The 23,871-nt window shown below is 36.3% G+C and overlaps 2 protein-coding genes across 10 annotated transcripts in view; one reads left to right on the top strand and one right to left on the bottom strand.

The window, feature by feature from the left end:
• The window catches only part of LOC112571175 (pecanex-like protein 1), a 32,372-nt gene extending 20,718 nt beyond the window's left edge, over positions 1 to 11,654 (top strand). For 4 of the 5 annotated variants that reach the window (XM_025249998.1, XM_025249996.1, XM_025250000.1 and 1 more), the window contains 9 exons: positions 327 to 557; positions 1,704 to 1,819; positions 2,467 to 2,614; positions 2,756 to 2,907; positions 3,274 to 3,352; positions 3,713 to 3,993; positions 4,561 to 4,661; positions 5,231 to 5,445; positions 5,724 to 11,654. In XM_025249998.1, the coding sequence (XP_025105783.1) occupies positions 327 to 557; positions 1,704 to 1,819; positions 2,467 to 2,614; positions 2,756 to 2,907; positions 3,274 to 3,352; positions 3,713 to 3,993; positions 4,561 to 4,661; positions 5,231 to 5,445; positions 5,724 to 6,005 (1,605 nt within the window). In that variant the 3' untranslated portion in view covers positions 6,006 to 11,654. The remainder of the gene's footprint in view (positions 1 to 326; positions 558 to 1,703; positions 1,820 to 2,466; positions 2,615 to 2,755; positions 2,908 to 3,273; positions 3,353 to 3,712; positions 3,994 to 4,560; positions 4,662 to 5,230; positions 5,446 to 5,723) is intronic. The other variant, XM_025249997.1, reaches the window with a different exon arrangement.
• A 602-nt stretch (positions 11,655 to 12,256) lies between these two features.
• LOC112571182 (protein phosphatase 1B-like) lies at positions 12,257 to 22,128 on the bottom strand. Of its 5 annotated transcripts, none has more exons than XR_003100762.1 (7): positions 21,767 to 22,128; positions 20,387 to 21,260; positions 20,042 to 20,159; positions 19,730 to 19,842; positions 19,438 to 19,501; positions 17,486 to 17,523; positions 12,257 to 16,778 (listed from the first exon to the last, which is right to left on the bottom strand). XR_003100762.1 is itself a non-coding variant. In XM_025250012.1 (7 exons), exons 2-6 carry the CDS (start codon positions 21,233 to 21,235, stop codon positions 17,518 to 17,520), a joined length of 1,146 nt encoding a protein of 381 aa, XP_025105797.1. In that variant the 5' UTR covers positions 21,236 to 21,260; positions 21,767 to 22,126; the 3' UTR covers positions 12,257 to 16,778; positions 17,486 to 17,517. The 5 variants fall into 5 exon arrangements, 3 of the variants coding, with proteins under 3 accessions (XP_025105797.1, XP_025105795.1, XP_025105796.1); XM_025250012.1 differs by having other exon boundaries at positions 19,734 to 19,842; positions 21,767 to 22,126; XR_003100763.1 differs by lacking the exon at positions 17,486 to 17,523.
• Between the last annotated feature and the right edge of the window lie 1,743 nt (positions 22,129 to 23,871).

Raw genomic sequence — 23,871 nt, 5'->3', positions numbered from 1 at the left:
AACATGCATAGACATACTCAATTACCTGTGTATTTCCTTAGCATGCACAAACATTTTATTTCTTCTCATTTCCAAAGGCTCAAGGTCTCATAAACCTGAGCTAAAAGAAATGTTTGCCTCATTTTTGCGATTTATATATGTGCATTCATCTGTAGATTTATTAAAGATGTCAGTTTACAATTAAAAAAATAATTCATGCAGCTTTTGTATTGGAGTACAAATATAAACTCTACCCATAAATGGGAATCCACTGACTTTGATGATTCATAACCATGGGATGGCTTTAATTATTCATTATAAGCTGTTGTATTTGGTGATGTGTGCAGAGCATTATTTATTACACTGTTCGCTCTCCTCGGTTGGAGGAATGGACGGAAAATCTAAGTATACGCCAAGGTCTCCGAACAACAGCAGATGACAATTATGTTGACCTAGACCCAACCTTCAATGCACATGTCGATGAGGACTATGATCACCGACTTTCTGGCATCTCCCGGCAGTCCTTTTGCAACATGTACCTTCAGTGGATTCAGCACTGTGCATCACGCCAAGACAGAGTATGTACATGACAACACTTTGTTTTCTACCTTAAGATTTTATTTTTAATGAAGACCTTAGAAGTGAACTAATGATAATGTTAACACTCTTTCATTTGACACCTTCATCCCTTCCTTTTCTTATTAACCTTCTTCCTCATTATTTAGTCGTAGCATATATGCAGGAGCTATCAAAATTTCTTCTTTGAGTAGTAGCTTCTTGTTTAGCCTTTTACGCTGTTAGAGGGCAGTTGCTCACCTGACTAGCGGAATGCTTTGCACACCAGGCATGTGTGAGCTCACTGTAAAAGACAACTTTTGATCATTAAAAAACTAATGTAATCCCTTATCTTCTATGGTCATGTCATCTGGTAAGTCTCAAAAAAAGAGAATTTACTTTCAAAATTTTATGTCTCTTTGCTATTTATGAACTGTCAATAACCAACTCTTCCTTCCATTGAAGACAGTGTGCATGAATTTTAATAATAATAACGATGAGGATTTATATAGCGCTTTTCCAAATATTTGCTCACAGCGCTTTACATAAATCATACAGAGACTAAATTATTAACAACCATGCACCCTTATTTGCATATAACTGACATGCTCACTTCTAAAACATACACTACTCATACACAAAGTGAATTACAGACACACATTATAAATGCTCAAGGTCAGGACAGAGTCACAGTAACGTCATAGTTCGGAAGAGATGTATCTTAAGTTTAGAATTTTGTGAGAAGTTAAGGACAATGTCTTTTTCTCAAGAAATTTGTAATTATATACAAGTTGGGGAGTCAAGATCATGTTCTCGTCATTAAGTAAATATGTTATAAATGATTTATTATTAGCAGAGAAAATGAATATTGAACAATCTGTAACATTAAAACGCAGCTCTCCTTTCTCTGTGTACACATAGTGTAATGCATGTCAGTGTAACCCCTGTGCAGTCTTCATTTACGTTGCATGTGCATATAGATTTACTCTATCTTCCCCTCTCACACACAGCAACATTTAAGATCAGTTTTTTGTTTGTTACCTTAAACATCACTGGGAAGAACAAAACTGGCAAATTTATTTTGGTCTTGTCCATTCTTGTTCCTAGAAAGATGAATGATTTAACTCTAGGAAAAAAATGTTTTGGTTTTTTTTTTCTTTGGTGAGCAGGAAACAGAAAGTGACAAGAGTTCTATGCTTGTGTCACTGTGCTACGCCCTAAGTCTTTTGGGTCGTCGTGCCCTAGGAGCTGCCTCTAATAACTCGTCCAGGTTATTTTCAGTCGAGTAATTTGCTTTTCATACTCAATATCTTCAAAAGTATTTTTAAATGAGCATACAACCCACTCACTCTTTATTTTTCTAGAAATGTGCAGTGGGTTATGATAATTCCAGGTAAGGTGATAGGTGGGAATTATGGTGGTGGTGTTAGGAATAAATCTTTCATCCAGAAATGAACATTGTTTCTGTGTTATTATATTAGTGATGCTAGGAGTAAATCTTGCATCCAGAAATGAACATTGTGTCCATGTGATCACGAACTTGTATTTCTGGACTGCTTGCAGACGATTTTTTCCAGTTAACTACTAAAAATGTATACAAAGCTTCTGGTTTAGCCACGTTTCAGCTTAACGACTGAAACGAGGCTGTAAACAAAGCGTCCGGTTTAGTCACATTCATTGTTTAGGCTTGCCAAGACTAACAGCATAGAACTTCGCAGGAGGTTTAGCGTTGGTCTCGGCAGCTAGACAGCAGTCCACCTATACACATCCGTGATGTGATTGAATGACTGGTCTGCTGAATCTTTTTTTTTTCTTCTATATTTAGATAAAATGAAGAATTGTGATAAATATAGTTTTTCAATTCTTGTCATCAATTTGGTGATAAATGTGGGTCTACATTCTTGATGCCTTTTTTTTATGTATATATTTTAGCGTGGATTTCTTCCTGTATGGGCTGCATGCTCTCTTCAAAGGAGACTTCCGTATCACTTCACCAAGAGATGAGTGGGTTTTTGCTGACATGGAGCTAATGAGGAGAGTGGTAGCCCCTGCTATCAGAATGTCACTGAAACTGCATCAGGTAAGTTATTCCTTAGAGCTCATGACCATGATATATATATAAAACAAAACCTTGTAATTTTTCTGTCAAAGTGCATCAATGTTTTGGTTACCATTAAGATGTGAAAACATTTATCTAAAGGTGTATTTTTTTTTTTTTCAGGATCACTTCACATCCCCAGACGATTATGAGGACAATGGTGCACTGTATGATGCAATTACATCTTATGAGCAAAGTATGGTTATCTCCCATGAAGCTGATCCAGCTTGGAGAAATGCGGTCTTGTCAAATGTGCCATCATTGCTGGCACTGAGGTATTTTCTTGTTTTTACTCAGGAAGAAAATTTGTTTCTTGCAGATGTAGGTCAAGCACTGTAGTTTCTTATAGCTCCTTGACACAGTTTTATCTTGTTTAGATATATGCAGACATAAACATGTGAAATTGTTCAGGCATATAATGATTATTTTGACTGGCATCCAGCCTAATTAAGGCGATGGTTTCAGTTTAGACACTTTCATGGAAGAAGCATAGTGCTTAGAATAGAAGTAATAAGGAATGGAAAGTTAATTCAAAGAAAAAGAAATAATTGTTTTGATATCCTTTTCTTTTTTGTAGTCTGCTATTTTTATATGGAGGCATGCACGAAGGAACTGATCAATTTTCTGTCCTAAATTTTCAGGCATGTGTATGATGATGGCTCTGATGAATACAAAATCATCATGCTGAACAAGCGCTACCTTAGCTTCCGGGTGGTGAAGGTAGGAACACTGGTTTGTTGTTTTGTCACAGGTTTTCTTAGAAATCACTTTCATGATCAAGTATTTTAAAGCATCAAACTAGATGACAAGAAAGGTTAGCTGCTCAGTACTGAGATGTAGTTGTTAGTGTTTGATACATCATGCCAAGCAAGTTCTAACACTGTAAACATAAGTCTTTGTGCCATAAGCAAGTTCAACGCACATTTTATGGTGCTGTCTTTATGACAAGCAATTCACTAATGTGCCACCAGACTATTGCGAGGAAAGCAGGGAAAGAAATACATGTGTATGTAAAAAAACAGAGTTTGAGCAAATGTGTCAGTTGAAGGAGATAAGTAAAAGAGGAGTGACTCATGACAGGTGAACAGAGAGTGTGTCCGTGGTCTGTGGGCGGGTCAGCAGCAAGAACTCATCTTCCTGCGTAACCGCAACCCAGAGCGAGGAAGCATCCAGAATGCAAAGCAAGCACTACGCAACATGATAAATTCATCATGTGACCAGCCTATAGGCTATCCCATCTATGTGTCGCCTCTCACAACCTCGTACTCTTCCACGCATGAGCAACTGGCAGGACTGCCAGTTGTTGGTGGAGAGTTTGGTCTCAACAGCATCAAATCCTTTTTCAAGTCCGCATGGCAACAGTGAGTACTTGTTCACACACATGAATGGGAGCGGGGGATTTAACAGGGCTTCTGCTAAGGCTAAATTCTTTGGGGTCCCAGGGACCCCTTCTTCAGATTTTTAAGGGGTCCCTGTTCTTCGCCCAAATTTGAAGGGGACCCCATTGACGAAAATTGAAGGGGTCCTCCGAACTTTCAATGCGTACTGTACACAATTTTTTGCGTAAGTTGCCCACTTCATTTTTCAGTGTTTCATAGGTGTGTGCATAGGTGTCTTCTTGCATTCGTGAATGCATATGTATAGGTGAATTTTTATACAATTTCCAGTCAGGATGAAATGATGTCGGACTTAAGAATTTTCTCATTACTTCTTTTGATGAGTTGAAATGTGCCATTAGCACATGCATGATGAGACAAAGAAGAAGAAGGGTGCACGAAAAATTGATGTGAGGAAAGAGAGAGAACAAATGAAAGTCAGTGAGGGAGTGTGAAGAGATAGAAATTATAGACAATAATGTGGAATGTAGAGACTGGCAGAGCAAGAAACTGTCAAATATAAAAATGCCTCTGTTCTTTGTGACATTTCAGGATGCGCCGACGGTGTGATGCCACATGCGCAGGGGGTAGCTCATCTTTGGACATGGATCACTTTTGCTCTGGTAGTCATCAGGCAACTGCTTCTGCTCTCAGTACGTCTCCTACCAGAATGCAGCATTTTTATCCAAAACTGGCATTTGTTTGGGAAGCTGGTAGCTGAATGGTTAGGGTACTGACATCTGAAGGCACCCATAGCACACACGTACTAGCAAGTTTGGTACATGTGTTGCACCATATTTCCCAGTTGACACAGCTTACAGGATTTGGGATGTAAAGGCAGTTAAGGAAAGGAAATAGGCACTACCCTGAAGGATTATGGGGCTACCTTTTGTTAATTTCAAGATTATGGGTCTACCTTTACCTTCAATTTTCTACTGGGATTTGTTAATCGTACATGGTACTAATTCCCAGAATGGGCATTTTCAAATATCTTAATCGATGGAAAGGAAGAAGTGAAAAAAAATTATCATTGATAAATGTTTAAAAGTTTTCAATATTTTAATATTGGAAGCATAAAAATGAGATCTTTAAAAACATACTGTTTTCATATTTTACTAATTGTCTTTTAAATGACAGTCTGGAAAAATTCTCAGCTGTCATGAGCATAATTTCTTGTAGACAAACAAATGGGTAAACAATAAATAGGCATTTTCCTGTGCAGGCCAACCTTGTTTTGGACCAGGTAGCACTCCAGCAGGGATTTGCCCCATGGTAACAGGTGGTGGCTTACCAACTGACATTCCACTTCAGAACCTAGGCAACCGTGGTAGCCTGGTGTCAACTGCCTCTAGCACCAGCAAACCTAATGCCCTGGCATCCCTTGCTAATCTCATCACTGATCCAGCTCTTCGAGATCCTCCTGCCCAGCGTGTTCGGGTATGCATCTTCACAATATTCATTTAAATCATGGTGGGTGAATGAACTTGATCTGCTGAGGTTTGTCATAACCGCAAAATGTCATGCACAAATGAAAATTCTTTTATTTTGTGCTTGATGCCACTCCCTATCCCCCTCCTCCTAGGGGCCAGGATGATTTACTTGCTAAAATAATGCCATAAAATTTGTTGCACACTGTTATTAAAAGTTTATAAGCAGACATAGAATGCTTGATTTGAAGTTTGAAACTACATTTTTTGTAAAATCTGTTTTCCTAGATTATGGACCCAGCTCAGGTGTTTGACTCGATCAACCAGGGACGTCTTACAGATGTGCAATGGCCACGTGAGGACTGGCGGCTGAAAGGTGGTAAGGGTTACTGGGGCGAATGGGTGCCTCGTGTGGGTATGGAAGGAACTGTGGTGCATCGGTGGCAACCTGGCCACCGCGATGTTACAAGACGCTCACACCTTGACAAAACCATTCTGCTGATGCAGCTTCATGATCGTTATGTGCCTATTGCGGAGTCAGGCGTGATTGATTTAGGGGCTGAAGTATGACACCTGTTGGTCTTTGCAGACTTCTTTAAAGTCACTGGCAGCTTACCACTGCACTAGCTCAACTTTGTCAACATTATCAGCAAATGGTGTTCTTCAGTGAAAGTAATGTGTGGAATTCATCATTTTCAGCCTCCTTTGGGGTTGGAAAGTTTAAGGAGAAAGTGGTGAAGTGAATCTAATTTATAGACAGATGTGGAATATGTAGAAACCAAGGGTCCATGTTTTTTCTTCAAAACAGTTGACTGCATGTGTGAGAAATAGTGTGAAAGAGAACTTTTGGATATGTAGGAGTGCATCACATGCCTACTGAGGAGGAGATCCAGTTGTGAGAATGAAAATGTTCAATCAAGTAACACATACTATTATCAGAAATTGGTTTCTGTTTGAAAGATAATTGTAGGGATGAAATCTTATGCCCCGGAAGTGATTGGTTTTTGTCAGTAAGGCATGTAAGTGGTGAAAAGTGTTGATCATAATGATGCAGTCTAAAGACAGGTAATTTCGAGTGGGTGTGGTATTGATCGTCACATTTTGCGCACAATATGTTCAAGTAAAAGTGCAGGAAGTTAAATCTGCATGTGTGATTTTTCTCCCCTACTGGTAATTTGATTTGTAATGTCTCATTCTAGAATTACTCTTTCTTTTTATCAGATCATATGTACTGTACTTCCCAAATGCTCCTTAATATAGTATGTGGGCATCAGCATTGTATTTCACCAGAAACCAGCATCTCACAACAACTTCCCAAGACAATTTAACAAAGTTCTTGTGATAATTCAAAGTAAGAGAAGGACATTTATGTAACACTTCATTGATCCCATGTGAGCTATACACAAATTCCATGTGTTCATCTCACCTGAAGTTTAAAGGAAAAATAAATTGCAGGAGCTAAATGCATGATAATGACCAGAACCTCCCTGCTTGAAATGTCTTTGTAAAACTGCTGAGCTTAAGTGATGGTAATGTAGGCTTTTCCTGTCTGTTGGGCTCCTCTGGACAACAATGCTTTGACCGCTACATTGGCATTGAATTGTATGTAAACACTATTTGTACTTAAGCAGGTATATAATGATTACCATCCCCCAGAATCCCTTGTGTCCAGACAAGATTGTCCTTTAAATGTTGTGCATTGGATATCCAGTTTGAGCTTTTTATGGTGTTTTGGCTGTAGGCATGTATAAGATTTAAAAATGCACTGAGGTACTTTAAAAGCGCTTTTTCACTTTACATACCATAGTGGATAATGAGTGTTTGATCTTCTTCTACAATATAATTTCGTTTCTTTTTTTTTTTTTTTTTACTTATTTTCTTTGTACATTTCTTTTTGTTTCCTTGAGTGAAAAACATCGATTCATACAATAATCTAGTTTTTGAAACAGGTTCATAGATCAAATTGTTTTGGTGGTGTAAAGTTTTTAATTACTTTTGCATCTTTAAGAAACAGTTTGGTGAGAGCAAAAACATTCTTGAGAGTATGTTTATTTATCCTTAATTTAATAGGTCTTTAGACTTAGTTTTCTCATGATGTACTGGCTGCCCATAATCACTGATGATCTAAAACATTAACCCTGCATAAATCCCAAGTGAAGTGTTTCACTTGAACAGTTTTAAATAAAATAAAAGAATGTGCAAAAACTAGCATTTTTTAAGATATTAAATCTTACTAATCAAACTTTGACAAATGTTTTGCAACTAAAAAATAAATTTTATGAAGTTTGATGTCATTCAGCAGCATTAAAGAAACTGGAACGCAGGTATGCCTAATGCATACTGTCTCTCATCAGCACTGAGGATTTCTAAGACCATCATTTCTATGGTCCTTATTACCTTGGTTCTCTATATATTATTCTAGAGATGTTTTTGGGAATTAGTGCATAGAAGCTCTGCTGGTTTGGTGTATCAAGTTGTCAAGGCTGGCTTGCTAAAGTATTTAAAAGCATCTACATGAGTAAATAGAGAGGCCCACAGGGCATAATGCTGTAACAGTTACTTACTGTCGACAGCATTTCTACAGAGAATGAGTGCTTTCGCTTGTGAAAATGTGGCAATAATTTTATTGCAGCTGCTTTAACTGGAGAACTACCTGCTCTTCCCTCTGCCTCATAGCATTTTTTTTAACAATATTTTACTGCCATACTTTTTTTCATGTCATTTTTGTAAAAAAAACTAGTAGGGTATCAAAAGATGTCTATTTATCATTTGTCAACAGGAACAAGTTCAAAATACTTTTTATGCCTTACCATTTCACACCACAAATTAATTTATTCATGATTTATATAAAAATATGTATTAAATCTAATGTATATGTATGCAGTAACTACTTAATTATAATAAGTCTGAATAATATACAAACAGTAGATTGTGCACAATGCATAATTTTCTTAAGTAAAGCAGTTATTTTCAAATTTGTTAACATTGCTTGGCATTTTGTTTTTACTATCAGTATTTATATAGATTTATTATATAAGTTGTCCCTGAAGATTCTTATTGCAGTAGGAATTTTCAGGTACAAGAGGTACCAAACATGCTAAAAATTTGCTCGTTTGTTCTGCCATATTGTTTCTGACTGTGCAAGTGTCATGAAGATGTTTGTGAAACAAAATTTAGCAGGGAGAGGTTAATTTGCTAGAAGAGTAAGTCTACAAATGTTGCCATCATCCATTTAAAATTTACTGTCCTTATTCACCACTAAAAGCACTAGTTTGAAAAAAAAAATCAAACACAAGATGTTCAAAATGTTTCCCCATGTGTAACACTTATTCTTTTGCCATGACAACAGTGAAAGAGCCTTAATATGATGATTGTTTTCTTGTGATCATTTAGTTATCCACTATCAGATGTGAGGAATATAGCCAAAGTAGTTAAGAGCATTAGTGTCCGAACTTAGAGGTGTGTCGGTTTGACACACATGTAGCGCAGCAAACTTCAGTTGATCCAGCTGGCGGTAATGGGCACCGCCCTCACGTAAAGCTGACCGGGAGAAAAGTGAGGTCTCTAATACCTCCTTCTCAAATGACCTGATCAACAGGTGACTTTTACCTTTTATTAGACCAGCTCTTACCTGAAATCAAGAATATACCTGAAAACTTTGAACATTTAAAGAAGAAAAATCAGAAGAAAAAAAAGAATTAAAACTAGTGTGGGAACTCAGTTGTAATCTGCTCTGATTCACTAGCAGTTTACATTATTCATTTGACATTCCAGACGTGCTGTAATACTTGATTATTCCTGAGACTTAATTTGTGTTTGTAAATGTATGTCGTGTGTTCTGCTGCTCTCATGACAAAAGGTATCCCACTTTCCAGACCTACTTGCATGCTGGTTTGTGTGTGAGCATTTCTGAACACCATTAAAGGGACCATAGTGTTTAGTGGGATGATCCATTATATAATGTGTACACCATTTTTGTTTTTCTGTCTGCATGCTGGGTGCTAGTATTTTAATGTTCTCAAAATATATTACACCTCAAAAGACAAACATAAAACTGATCACAGAATATGTCATCAGTTTTTCATAGAAATATGATAATCTTTTTTCGAGAGAATGCACCCAGTAACTCCTATATTTTCTGACATATATAAGTTCACAGCTATTACAAAAGCTCTGAACTGATGACATTGAGGCATTGCTGTAACAGCAAGCATACTATCATTATGTCATGGGATACTGGGTGTTAACCTTTTTCCAAAGTGCTGGTGAGAATTGCAATGTTAAACAGAAGACTTGTTTCTCAGATTTTAAGAACTTTTCTCAGAAGTAAACTAAACCTAGACATTTAAAAATAATTTTCTGCTAAGGGTAGCCTTAAAGAGGTTAAGTTACATTTTTAATTTCTTCAGAATTGTTTGCATTAACATTTTTTCACACACCACATGGCCTTGTTTAAATTACATAAGATTCCATAAAGACTGATCATATTTAAAAACATACATTAGATTTATCTTTAATTTTTGCATTTTCTTCATGAATTTATGCTACTTGTTAAGAGACTGTTCAGAACCATATAAAACTGTACAAAAAGTTTGAAACACTGAGCATTGGGATTAGTCACCTACCCCTGATGAGCTGTTCAGGCATTACACTCAATCCTAGAAGTATGAATCTGCATAAAAATTATACAATTCACACCATTTCTTACAGACAGGGCTACTGAAACTGTTGCTACATTTAAGTTTGGCAGCCTAATAAATTTGGCATTTTTTGCATTAAAAAATGCAATAATTGTGTAAAAATAACATCTTTATAAAAAGAATCCACCTGAATAATTTGAAAGGCTAATGTTTGTTTTTGTGAATCCATGGCATTAACATAAACAACATGTTGTTTTAAAGTTAACATGGTTAAGACTACAAAGGCAGCCAGTTTCCACTACACTTGGTTTCAAATAATTATGCTTGTTCGTTTTTTTTTTACTTTTATGTAGCTGGGTTTTTTTCGTCTGATGATTTGGTTGTTGATAGGCTGGGTTTTTCCCCCAGATGTCTAACAGGTGTAACCACCTTCGTATACCTGTAATTAACATCCTCCTGTTAGATTGCACATTTGCACCCTTCTTGAGTGATTTTATGGAGTTAATTAAAATATATCCCTCATGTTATTTTAAGTTCACAAGCTATCTCTTAGTGACCATTGTAGATCGTCATTTCTTTTGGTAGTAGATGGGTGTTTTTTCTGCAAAGATTTGCAATTGCTTTTCACTCAGATGTGATGAACATGCTGTGATACTGGGCATTGTGGTGGACTGTGTTGGAATTTATATTCAAATGTTTGCCCGAACCACATAAAAAGACTTAATTCATTACATGCATGTTTTGGTACCAAAAGGAATATCTTGAACTAAAAATGGTGATGCATGATTAAGTTTATCATTATTTGCTAGATAAGAATTGTCACAGTAAGTGCCTTGTGACATTAGCAATACAGCAAGTTGATGAATCTGTCTACAATTAAAATAAGAAAATGCTTTCAACGTTTAGAAGACAGGAATGTAATGCACTGAAACCCATAAAACAAATGACAAGGTAATAGTCACAGCACAGATCATATGTGCACCACTCCATAGCATGTGACAACTTGTTTATAGAAAGAAATCTTGCATAGTCCAGCAGTCTGGATTTTGAAAAGGCTGTAGGCAGGAAAAAGTGGTTGATATAGCAAGCCTATTCAGTTTCTGGGATATGATATTAGAAAATACATGCTGTATGAAAATGAGAACATAACGTATCATCTAATATCAATATCTGATGTTGCTTAATCTTGAGAGCAAAGAGCAGAAGTTTACGATACACAGTTAAAAGCTAAGAAGCACAGTTCCTAAGCACTAATCTTATTTCCTGATAACATTTAACCATTGAGTAGCACTACAGCACAACATATGTTGCAGAATGGCATTGTGTCCAAAACTATTCTTCCAGATTTAAGTCCTAAGATTGTATGCCATGCACTCTGATGTGGGAGGGGGTGACAAGAGCTAATACCCAATAAATTCCAATTGCCAATTTCTGTAGGTGTTGCATTATGGCTCAAGGCCATCCTTGTCCTGTTCTTAAAACTATTTTAATATTTCTATGTATGCAAACACTTAGGAAAAATGTATGAATGTCATGTTGAAATTCCACACTACATGAATAAACATATCAGGCTGATGAATGTTGTTTTTATTTGCCTAAAACAGAACTGTTAGTTGGCCTACTTTAATGTACCTATATTTATTGGTGAATCTGTATAGCATGCTTAAATCTCTTTTTAATCCATATTCTCAGCTGGAATTTTCAGTCTGCCACTGAACTTGCATTCTTGGCTGAAGGGACTGGGTGCACATTTCTAAAACTTTACATTATTCCAGACCTTGATGACAGAGCATTTTAAAACATTCAACTAGTATTCAGTTCTACCTTCTCTGCCAATAAAGTTTTACTTTCATTGCTTTCTCTTGGGATTCCCACACTAGCACATGCTAATGGGAATATATATATGGCAAAAGTCAGACATTACAAAAAAAAAACAAAAACAAACCCAAGTTTATCTTGTTTAAAATGCTTTGCACAGACATGAAATCTTTTATAAAGAAACAAGTTTTAGCCCTAAAATCACTATTTAGAAACAACGTGCATCCAGCCCCACAGCCCTGTCTATAGACAAATGTGGCTTTTGTGTTTTCTGCAATGTTGCAAAGGAAAAGGATTTTACCAAAAAGAAGTTTTTAACTGTTTTATATCATCAAGAAATGTTACACACATCAAACACCTGAACATTTTTCTAGTCATATTTATTTTAGTTGGGAAATGCACAATGTCAGAATACAGTCTAAATATGAGAAGCAATTCAGAACATTCTATACATCAATCAAAGACAAGATTTAAAATATCATGTACAGTATTGCCAAGATGATCTGTAATTTCAGCAGAATCCTGGATAAATCATACTGTACATATCTGCAATTGAAGTTAATGCAACCAGGACACGTCAAATGTGACAATATACTAACGAGAGTAGTCCTTGTAAATTCCATGCTCATATTCTGCTGTCATTCAAGGAATTAACATTCAAACAAAACATGTTAACTTCTAAAAACATGAGACAATAGCATTACATGTTAAATTTTGTCCCATTTGGTGAAATAATGAGGACCTTGCATGAAACTATATGTCAAACATCTATTAAGATAAACCCCCATCTACTCAAGCTCTAAACTTCTAAAGCAATTTTCAGTAGGAAAGTAAACATGAAAAAAAAAGTTAAAATATGCAACGTTAAAGGCAAACTTACAAAGATAAAACACTTCGAACTAAACCCTGCATGATACCGAATCACTGGTTTGGTATTTGTGGTTAATCTATCAAAATATTGCCAACTTCAAAATTTTCCAACAGATGGTAAATAAACAGAAACATTTAATGTCCAAAATAATGAGTGAAATTGTTACAGTGCATATACTTTGTACTAAACACTCATGCTTCTTATCTAGATTTGTACTGATGAAATCGTAACCTCAAATGGCTAATAAGCCTTAATGCAGATCAAATGCTTAACTGGCAAAAACCTGAATTAACAATTTAGAAATGCTACCCTCCCACTAAATATATGATTAAAATTGTCCCTAAACTAGCAAATCTGGATAATGCCTCAGAATAAAGATTTCACCCAAATGTACTGCATGAATACCTAGAAGGTCCAAATGGGGATAACTTCAACAAGTGCAGTTTATGAACAACATATACATTCTTGATGCTAAATAATTATCTGACTGTGAAGGCAATATAATTAAGTAAGAACGACAATTTAAACTGATAGATATGCTGCTTTATCTAGACCAAGAATTATGATCATAAAGCAGTAGCATAGGCTAATGCACAAAAGCATCGCTAATTACAAATCCTGCATAAACGACCTCTTATCCCATTTCACGGCAGCACAATTTTCACCACCAATTGACAAAATGATCAAACTTCATGTGATGCCAAAACAAGACTGAAATAATGCAGCTCTCATGATTAATGCTGAACATCCTATAACTGAGTACTTCCCAGTCATGTACACAAAGCAGCTGTTTCAGAAGAGGATTGTATTCCCATGAAGTATGTTAAATAAGAAGTAGCTGCAAAATGTATATCTAGGTGCATTTCTTTTTTTTTTTTTTATAGATTTTTCTGGTTGTGTTCCTAGTGCACAATACTTTGTCTTCATTCTCATCACCAAAAGCAAAACAGTCACTGTGCACCAAAGCAGTTAAACTCTCTTACATTCGTCACTTCAACTGACAAAACTTTAACATGAAAATGGAAAACATCAGTACTGCAGAGCTGTTTGAAATAATGAGTCTTTCCTGACATAATCGATCCACAATTATCTGTGTTTATGCATCGTCAGACACATCGACATTCACCAACTATGGTGGTAGCGCGTGTTGAAATTTTCATTTTATGTGCCATGCAAGCTGCACTTCAGATTATTCTTACATCTTCTGGGGTAAGCTCTTTTAAAGATGAATATTGTGCCGCTGTGGTGGTAGCAAATGGCACTACTTAAATAATCCTTTGCCATGATGAACATTATAGTCCAGCGCTGTTTAACGATATATTTTAAATGAGTTTCTTCAATCAACTGCCCTCTCTTAATACTCTCAATCAGATACAACTGTTTTAAAGCTAAATCATAACAGTTCACAAACCTCTTTTTTCAAATGTGTAATATCTATATACCAGAAAGCACTGGTGGAACCTTTGTAATTTAATGCCGCCAACATAAATTAGCTTAAAGCAGTCTTCCTAAGGGTTTGCATTATGGAAACAAGTCCACACAACCCAAGCTTCCTAAATCATATTCATTACAAGAAATGTACAATTTGAAGAATGCACACAGGCCAAGCTTTCAGCCTCACCGGCAAACCACTAACACCTCTTGAAACAGGTCCTCTCAAATCTATTCTTAACAGTCTTTAGTAACAGGTAGAAAGAGAAGGCATGCACATCAATAATCATTTCCAAACCAAAAATATGAAAGAAAACAAAAATCCAACCAGCATCTTACCCTTCAAACAAACATTGTTGTCTGAAGGCAGCTGCCAGTTTTGTGCAAAACTGATAACTAGAGAAAGGCAGACATTTAGGCAAACATTTTGCAAAGAATACTGTTTCTAAATTTTCCTGAAACCAGTGAATGGGAAAATGCAGTTTTATTCAAACTTTTCTACTAGAAATTTATCCTAGTCTGTGAAAGCCAGAATCAGTCTGCTAAGTTGCATTCTAATCACAAGACCAAGCCATAGCCTAGAAATGAAGAGGTAGTTGCAGTTGCATGGTTGTCAAAAGCTAAAAACTGCTAATTCTTGTGAAAAGATATGCACGATAAAGACAACAAAATCCTTTTTTGAGCTGTCCTTTAATCAAAAGCATACACTCAGTCTATTCAAGCCAGTTTCCATATTTACATCAACCCAAGTAAACATCTTAGAACCGCTGACGTAATAGTTCACTTAACTCATTATCAAGTGCTGGTTGCTCCTAGAATAACATCCAAAGAATCCTATCCCAAAACATTGATCAATGGCGCATCTCTATACAGGACTGGAGACAAGTCCAAGAATTAGTCTCTCCTAAAACATGTCTGAGAATGCACTCATTTCCCAAAGCAGCTAGCCAGGCATGTGTCATGACAAAATAAAGGCAATCAAAGCCTTTTTTACCATGCTCCTGATTTCACGTAAAATTTGTAGAGCTGTCCTTCTGCTTTCTTCAATAAAATGTGTCCAGAAATCGGCCAGGAAGTGTAATAAAACTACGATATAACAAGGTCAGCAGATCAGGCTGCTAGTATAGCCAAGAATTGATTGCTACCTGCTGTTCTAGTCAAACATGTCAATAAAGACTGAAAAGTCCTCCATGCTGTAAAATTGATGACCGTTACTGAAGAAGTAACTTTCTCACATTCCCTATACCTACATTTCCAACAATACCCTATAGCACTGCTTTTTTTAATCAATACCTGAAATTTCACTCATTCTATTTGAACTGCACACTTCTGATTAGGGTGGTCAGGTTAGCACACATATATCCACAGTGGTTTTCATAAAGGCTACTATGAAAGAATGAAAAACAGAATATGAATTCACACACACACACAAAAACCCGCATGGACCAAACGCTCAAGTAAGGTCAGCACCGGAATACTTTTATGCTTTTATTTTTAAATCTAATTAAACTCGTGCCTTTACTCATATAACAGATGCTTATGAGTAGCAGCAAAGGCTTCTTGTAAACACGACTTTTAAAAATAGCGAACAAAATAGTGGCGTTACACAGTAGAAGAAAGGATTAGAGACAGGAAGGGGAAGCCATTGTTGTGTGACAAACAGAGCAGCTGCTAAAATTTATCACACACACACACAGTCTACAGATCATCGATTACAATTACTAAAGGACACATACAGTGTCAACAATTTTTTAAAAAAACCTAACACATCCTGCTAAGTAAATAATAAAATGAATAACTAGTTTCCAAATGACAAAAGCAATCAAATCATTCCCTGAACCAGAACTCAACAGACGACTTTAGTTATTTTATAATAACGAGACAACTTAAATACATATTTCTTTAGTATTCATCAATTATAACAATACAGTCATAATACAGCATTCTTATTTCACACTCAATTTCTGATTCATTTGTTTAGTCAGTGTAGAGTGGATGTGATCTCAACCTCTTTCATGCACCCATGGGCAAAAACATACATCCATAACAAGCACCCACAAAACTTGTTAATCATGTCAGAAATTATAATTTAAACATTCTGAACATACTGAGGTGGAAGGAAGGAAATCAAGAAAAGCTATCTGACTTAAATATGCAAAAATACAAAAGGAGACAAAGATGCAGACAAGAAGAACAGGAAACAACTGATCATGCCCTAGTTGTGAGAACAGAGTGAAAGAACATGGTATATATAATGAAAACAGGCAACAATTAACCAGTATTTTCATCACGCTATTGTCAACCATGTGTGATGAGGAGCTGGCAATTTTGATTTCTAGTCTTGGAGGAACATGATACAAAGTATATCCATGTTTCTCCCCCACATTTAATGAAGACAGCACAGCAATGCCGTTTTCCGCCAAAAGATGATGTGGCAATGAAAGTGGAAGGTGACAGAAATGAAGCAGCTCCTGAAGGACATTACAAATTTGGATTCTGATGGGGGGCATGGCTCTGACCTCATGCTATGCTCTTCCTGCACAGTGTCTTCAGCTGCAAGTTTGGCACCTAAGGTACGTCCTCCTGCAACATAAAAAGTTGGCGCTAAATTTTTTTCAGGTGCTTTTAAAATTGAGCATTCAAAGAAAACAATAACTCAACTTTCTATAATGGCATGCTGTAAATCTGACATGCAGTATTTATTTTATAATTTTGCATTTGCAAATATTTGTATTCTTTATATATGTGTGCACTGACAGAACATGCATAAAAAGCTATCATTAAGATTTCCTCCAAAAAAAAAAAAAAAAAAAAAAAAAAAGGGGGGGGGGGGGAAACAAGACGATTCGGTCCTGGATTTAATGAGATGGTCCACTTTAGTAGGTTTTTGCATCAAGTTTACACACGCTGTTTTCCCTGGCTTCACCAGTCTGATGTGTTATAAATTTAAAACAATATTTTGCTGTGTTTATTCAGCATCAGTTTTTAATATGTAACAATGTAGTTAGCAATCCTACAAAGATACATCCTTCTTTACCATATGAACTTGAAGATCTTGTAATTCATGAATTTCAATCTCATTATTGTTGCTATTTTGTGGCACAACCTTGACAATTTAATATAGATTAATGGCTGCAATGTCCTTCATAGAAAATTATATGGTTAGAATATTCAACTCATGCTTATAACTAATCACCTATTTTAAATAATTTTTAAAAAGGGGGAGAAGTCTGACAGTAATTCATGGTAGGTTCAGCAGGAATACAGGCAAAGAAATAAACTTTCCTTACCATTCCTTGGCTGAACTTTGGGACTCTCTGCATCAAAGCTGAAATGCACCATAACCAACAATGCATATTTCTAAAACTAACACTTGTTGCTTTACAGCTACTACTAGTGTTATTGATATTATTGCATGGGTGAAATACGTTCATTTCTGTGTTTTTTGAACTGTACTCTTGACAATTTAATACAGAATCAAAGCTGAAGTGCAGGTAAGACAATGCAATGCTTATCATCATCCCTAAAATTTCAAAATCATGGATCCAGAGAAACTGAGGTTTTTGGGTTAGTTAAAAAAAAAAAAAAAAAGAAAAAGAAAAAAAAGGGACCCCAAAACTCCATCTTTAACTGTTTTAATTTTTTTAAATTTTCTGAGCATCCAAGGCCATTGGCATAACTACATCTTGAATTCTACAGTTAATTTATGTGAAAGAGAGAAAAGCAAAGTAACTAAAAAGGATCAGTAAGCATCCTGGCAAAAAGACTGATAAATAAAATCGGGAAAAACTAACCAATCCATGGATAATAATTAAAAACTAAAAGGAAATTACTGAATCCCATTCCTTAACTTAAAAAAAAAACAAAAACAACCTTTCTTACGATCCCCACATGTTGTGAAATAGAAACTACACAGAAAAATAATCCCTACTTGGATAATAATTGAATCTGTAGAGCAGTTTCCCTGTGTGAAGAAGAGCTCAACAAACTGTATACAAGACTGATGAAGATGACAGAAGAGCAAAGTGCTCTTGATCATGAAAGGTTATTTTAACTTTCTTTAAAAAGTGGGTTTTGTAAACAGACAAAAGTTTAAAGAGAAAATGTCAAAAAAAAAAAAAAAAAAAAAAAAAAAAAAAAACCAGTGATACATATTGTTTTTACTTACTGATTACTAATTAGTAATATGACCTATGTGTGACAATAGCATTTTGCAACAGTACAGCATTTGTTACAGTGTGGTGATCAATGCAGTTACCATGTGTTAGCAACAAGTGTAATAACCCCTGACATTGTCTTTTATTGTTCTGTTTGGGGTGTCTTCATAAATTATATAAATGTTGAACATCCCATCAATATTAAGCACAGCACAAAAATTAAAGAGCTGACTCTTAATAGGGGCGGGGGCGGGGGGTGGGGGTGGAGAGGAGAGAAGGTTGAGACACTTAAAAAAAAATGCATTTTCAAAAGTTGGACTAGTAATAAAAAAGTCTGTAATCTGAGCAAAGTGAGAAAAAAACAAACCCCAACAATAATCCCAATACAGGAATTCAGCATGTGATTTCCTTTCATTAATGCTACCATATTTAATGTTTTAGATGGCAGCATGGCATATCATCATACCCAATATTTCCAGACACACTTAGTTTAAATTATCCTCCACATACCTACCTTCACTTTAATAAAGGACCTCTAAAATATTTCCAATACTGTGTTTACAAAGTTCTTATTTCCAACTACTTAAAACAATTGTTTATTGGTAATAACCCTGATACCTTTTTTAAAATTTCAACAGCTGGTTTTGAAAATCTTCAAAGATGCCCTATCAAGTGCACCAGAGGAAAAAAATTAAAGTGAAAAAGAATCAGGCTTAACCAAATGTACACACCTCCCTTTCACAATTTACTAGAACATGGTGGGAGGGGAAGAAACAGAATCCCATTATTAAGAAATCATAGGAAAATGACCTGTGAATAAAAAGGGAATGAAATTCCCAAAAGCAAAGAATATATGGGCAAGAGAAATCATTTATAAACAATAAGAAAATGTTTTCAACAGTTCAAAAAAAAAAAAAAAATCATGCATAATAAAGCATAGCATACCAAAATAAATTCTTCCAAATAACTTTGGTACAAGATGAACCACTGGCAAAGTATGTTTCAAGCATACAAATAACCTTATTGTTTATCCATTTAGTGAATATTAAAGATATTTAGCATCAAAATTAAAACACAAAACTTACATCACTGATGTCATGATCAGCATTGGGCTTCAGTCTATGATAGATACTCTCAATAGTATTTTTTCTGGAAAAAAAAAATACATAAAAAAAGTACAGCAATAGCAAAACAGCTCAATGAACTAAATCATCTCTTGTTCCCTTGTTTTAGAAAACTGTTCACTTTCTGAACTCATCATTCCCATGGCTGATGTGGCATTACAACTTGTAATTCTAAAAAGAGCATGCTAAAATGTGTCCATGAAATCAAACACTTAAATTTAATGCCTTGAATTATCATCAACTTTCAACAGACTTACTTGCTTTGGAACCCTCCTCCTGGTGGGAACTGGCCAACCAACTCATCAGCAACAGCATGTAAAACATAGCTGAAATCATGGTTTTCTTGGGGTTCTTTCTGAAGAATATCTGAAAAATATGTAACCAAGTAGCAGTAAAAATACTGGTCACCAATAACACACTGATATTGTCACATGTTTCATAGTGTTCCTTGATGGCTTTATCTATATCTTAGTCATTCTCACAGCTTAAATTATTTTACAGCTGGAACTGGACAGAAGCCATAAACCATACATTCAAAATGATTATAAATCTTAGCAAAATGAACCTTTAATTTTCAGCTCTATCTTTTCATCCAGCTCTTTTTCCTTTTTGACAGCCTCCTCAGACACTGTAGGGGCACCTTCAAATGCTACCAGAACAATGCTCATATTGTCTCGGCTACCCTGTAACAAGAATACAAAGAATCAATTACAGAAAGTATATGCTCTGTAAACCAGTATGTAACAAAAAACATTTACACACAGCCTCTCACTAAAATTAATGTAGCATGTCACTGATGTTCTTTATACAGTTGAAATAAAGATATATCTGACAAAGAGTCCAATATACTAGCATTATGTAAGTGAAATGCTTAATTCATAACCTACAACATAAAATTTTTAAGTTTTACCTTAACCAAACATGTATCCACCACCTGATTGCAAACTTCCTCCAAACTTGGTGTTATTTTCAAACGACTTGAAATAAATGCACATAATTCATCATTTGTCATTACGTCCCAAATGCCATCACATGCCAACACCATGAATTCATCATCAGGAGTCCGTTCCTCAACAAAAGTCTCAGGTTCTGGAGACACAAGCTGTTCACAAGGTCCCTTGCCTTCTACATTCTTGTATTCATAGTCACCAAGTGCTCTGGATACTGCAAGGGATCCGTTGACCCTTTGAATCATGACACTGCCACCTGCATTCTGTATGCGTTCTTTTTCACCTGGATTGATTGGCTTGTGGTCTGTAGTGGAGAAGGCGCACTTGCCTTTGCGGCAAAGGATGGCACGAGAATCTCCACAGTTGGCAAAGAAGATAAAGCGTGGGGACACAATGCTGCATACAGCAGTAGAGCCACTCTTATCCTCTCCAGAAAGTACTTCAGGCATATGTCGCATCTTTTCATCAAGGGTCAGGAATCCTGTCTTGATGCCTCTTTTCACATCCTCAATGGAAGGTTGAATTTCTGTGCCATCTGTTAGGTCTAGTTTGAAATCTTCATTTTTTATTATGTGGTTCAACAATTCTTCTGCGCAGAAAGCAGAGACTCGTGCTCCAGCATGACCATCAAAAACAGCAAAAAAGGACCAATCTTTAAGTCGTGAATGAGGGATGCTGACGACAGCTGTATGGGCATCTTCCATTTCCACTCGCCAGCCTTGCATACTGCAAAGGCCATAACGAAGACGATTTCCAACGCCTCCTTCATTGTGTTTTTCTGTCTTTGGTTTATCTAGGAAAGCTCCCATCCTCAGCCTAAGTTTTCTCCCTTATCTGTGTAAACAAAGTATCATTCACATAAACAATATTCTGTCATGTACATCAATTTGGCATGAATTCAAGATTCTGCACAATTTGAAAATATCTCGCCTTAGAAACAACACTAAAGGCAGTTTCTATGGCTTTTTTTGGGTATAGTTAAAAAGAAAAATATAAAAAAAAGATTTTTGATAAAACTCTTAATATGTGCAATAGGGAAACATGACGCACCATAAACGGACAAAGTCGAAAGTGTACCAAATCTTCAAAGATTTTTAAGCGAAGAAATAACAAAAAGGATTAGAAACATCACTTTTGAATACTGTGCATAGTACTACAACGAAATGTGATCCACAGCGAGTCTGGCAATCTAATGTTCTGGCAGTTTCTTACTGATATCTGACAGTTAAAACCTGAGGCGTGCTTTTACAGTGTCCGCGGTGTCACCAAGGGCACTAGTTATAATGCACCGAAAAAATCCTCAAACGGAGACACGCTTTATAACTTAACACCACTCATACCTTAAGGAAATATTACAAAGGTCGCAGGTAATCTCTTCACAGGCTCGAAGAGGTCTACAGTTCAAAAGTCACAAGTAACTGACTCCAACAGTTTTTTCACACGCTCCCCGTGTTCCACAACGCCGCCATTGCCCTGTCTTGGGCACCTAGATATTCACTGTTTCATGTCCTAGTCGCACCGCAATCAGTACGGCATAAATGACGTCTCTTTGTATGCTAAATTAAACAAAAAAATTTAACCAAAAAAGCCTGACCGAAATGTCCAATATATGTCTGCTAAGTATGCAGCGTTTAAGCCCAACAACACACGAGACGGCGGATGTAGCATTATGAGCATGCGTAGGATAGAAACCCGGATGTAAAAGCCTTAAAATAGACAGACCCGATGACATCATTATGTTGAAACGAGACTGCAATGACTTGAATACGTTCGTTTTTAGGTTAGGTGCTAAGAGGAATTGCGACTTTCCATTCCCTCTACCCTTGTAGCCATACCACCTAGTCGTCATTGCATGCATCCAGTTCTCTATAAAAGCAGCAGAAATGCGTTTGAATGAACGGCAGCGAACCTTTTTGCATTACACCACGGTCGCATTATGTATAAAAGACATGGCGCATTCCATCGTCGCATCGCAATTCTACTAGTAATTCTTCAACACGGATTTTCTATTATTGTCACTTATTTTTGTTATTATATAGAGGTTTTACACGAACGGTCGAGAACACGTAGAACAGAACGGGACCTTGATCGTAAACAATGATTCTTTTACCGACCACCAAATAAAATAATAAATAAAAATAAAATAAATAATGCAGGAGTTTTATATAGGACAGACAATTATCAACAAGGCAGAGGAAGGATGCCTGCATGTTGCTCAGTTTATCTTATAGATATACAACGAGCATGAAAAGGACAGACGATAAGCGAGTCGTATATAATGAGTTGCGCGTAAAAAAAAAAGAGACAAGATCGAGTATATTCTCATAACCCAGCCCCAGGATTTTGTTATATGATTTTCTCTCTCTCTCACAAAGATAATAATAATAAGCGCATTTGTAGATATCTGTACATTTGTATAAGATAGAGATCCGATACAACTTTATGCATAGATCTTAGGAGCTGGTTCAGATATTAATAAACATATATATATATAGAGATGTTTAGGAGAGCAGTACGTCAATTAATTATAGCTGTCATTAAAGTCAATTAATTGACTTAATTTATAGTCCGCCTGCTCGATCGTCTTCCCATGCAGATTTATGACACTCGATCGATCTCCATCATTACTGCGTCGTCTGTTTGTCTTTCATTATTTGTCTGCATAGTTTTTTCTCCTTCCGTCATTTGTATCTGTACATGTATCCTACTAACAGTATATATATATATGCTACTTCGGGAGTGTGATCATATATATATATGCGGTATAAATCACGTTTCCTCTTATTATTAGGGGTACGTCATATTCACACACCATACTTTTGATGTCTGTAGGTATTTCAACATCCTTGGGAATGATCCATAAATGTTACAATGTCGATGAACATGTGAGATCTGACAGATTTGACATATATTGTATTATCAGTTCAGGATTTTGCCTATGATCCTCACGGATGTGTGCGCGCGCCACACAAGCGCGCGAGCGTGCGCTCGACCAGTGGTTGAACTTTAAAGTTAATTATTTTCCATTCCTGTTTCAGCACCAGCCTATATATAGATCTTAAAGAACATCAATAATAAAGTGATGCATTCAGTGGAGGGTGCCCCGCATTCTGCTAAGGCCGTTACTGGATAATTGTGAACCACACGTTAGACATAAAATTAACTTTCTATTTACACACGAAACTCATCTCACACGAGATCGCCGTCGTTCACTTTGACCAAGAATTTACGACAGATCATCAATGTTCATTTGTCACAGGAGAGAGAGAATGTGTTTGATTCACTGTGTAGTCTACAGAGCAGCTGAAATTATAACGGCGCCTGTTATGGTTACCGACGATGTGGCCCAGTGACATACCCCAAATGGTACATCGATGCATCAATGTAGAGTCGGAAATGATGTGGAGCCTGGTACGCCGACCTGTACTGCCAGCAAGCTGATCTG

The sequence above is a fragment of the Pomacea canaliculata genome, linkage group LG8, assembly GCF_003073045.1.
Source record: "Pomacea canaliculata isolate SZHN2017 linkage group LG8, ASM307304v1, whole genome shotgun sequence".
In the NCBI taxonomy this organism is placed as follows: domain Eukaryota; kingdom Metazoa; phylum Mollusca; class Gastropoda; order Architaenioglossa; family Ampullariidae; genus Pomacea; species Pomacea canaliculata.
This window is presented reverse-complemented; position numbering and strand designations above follow the sequence as displayed.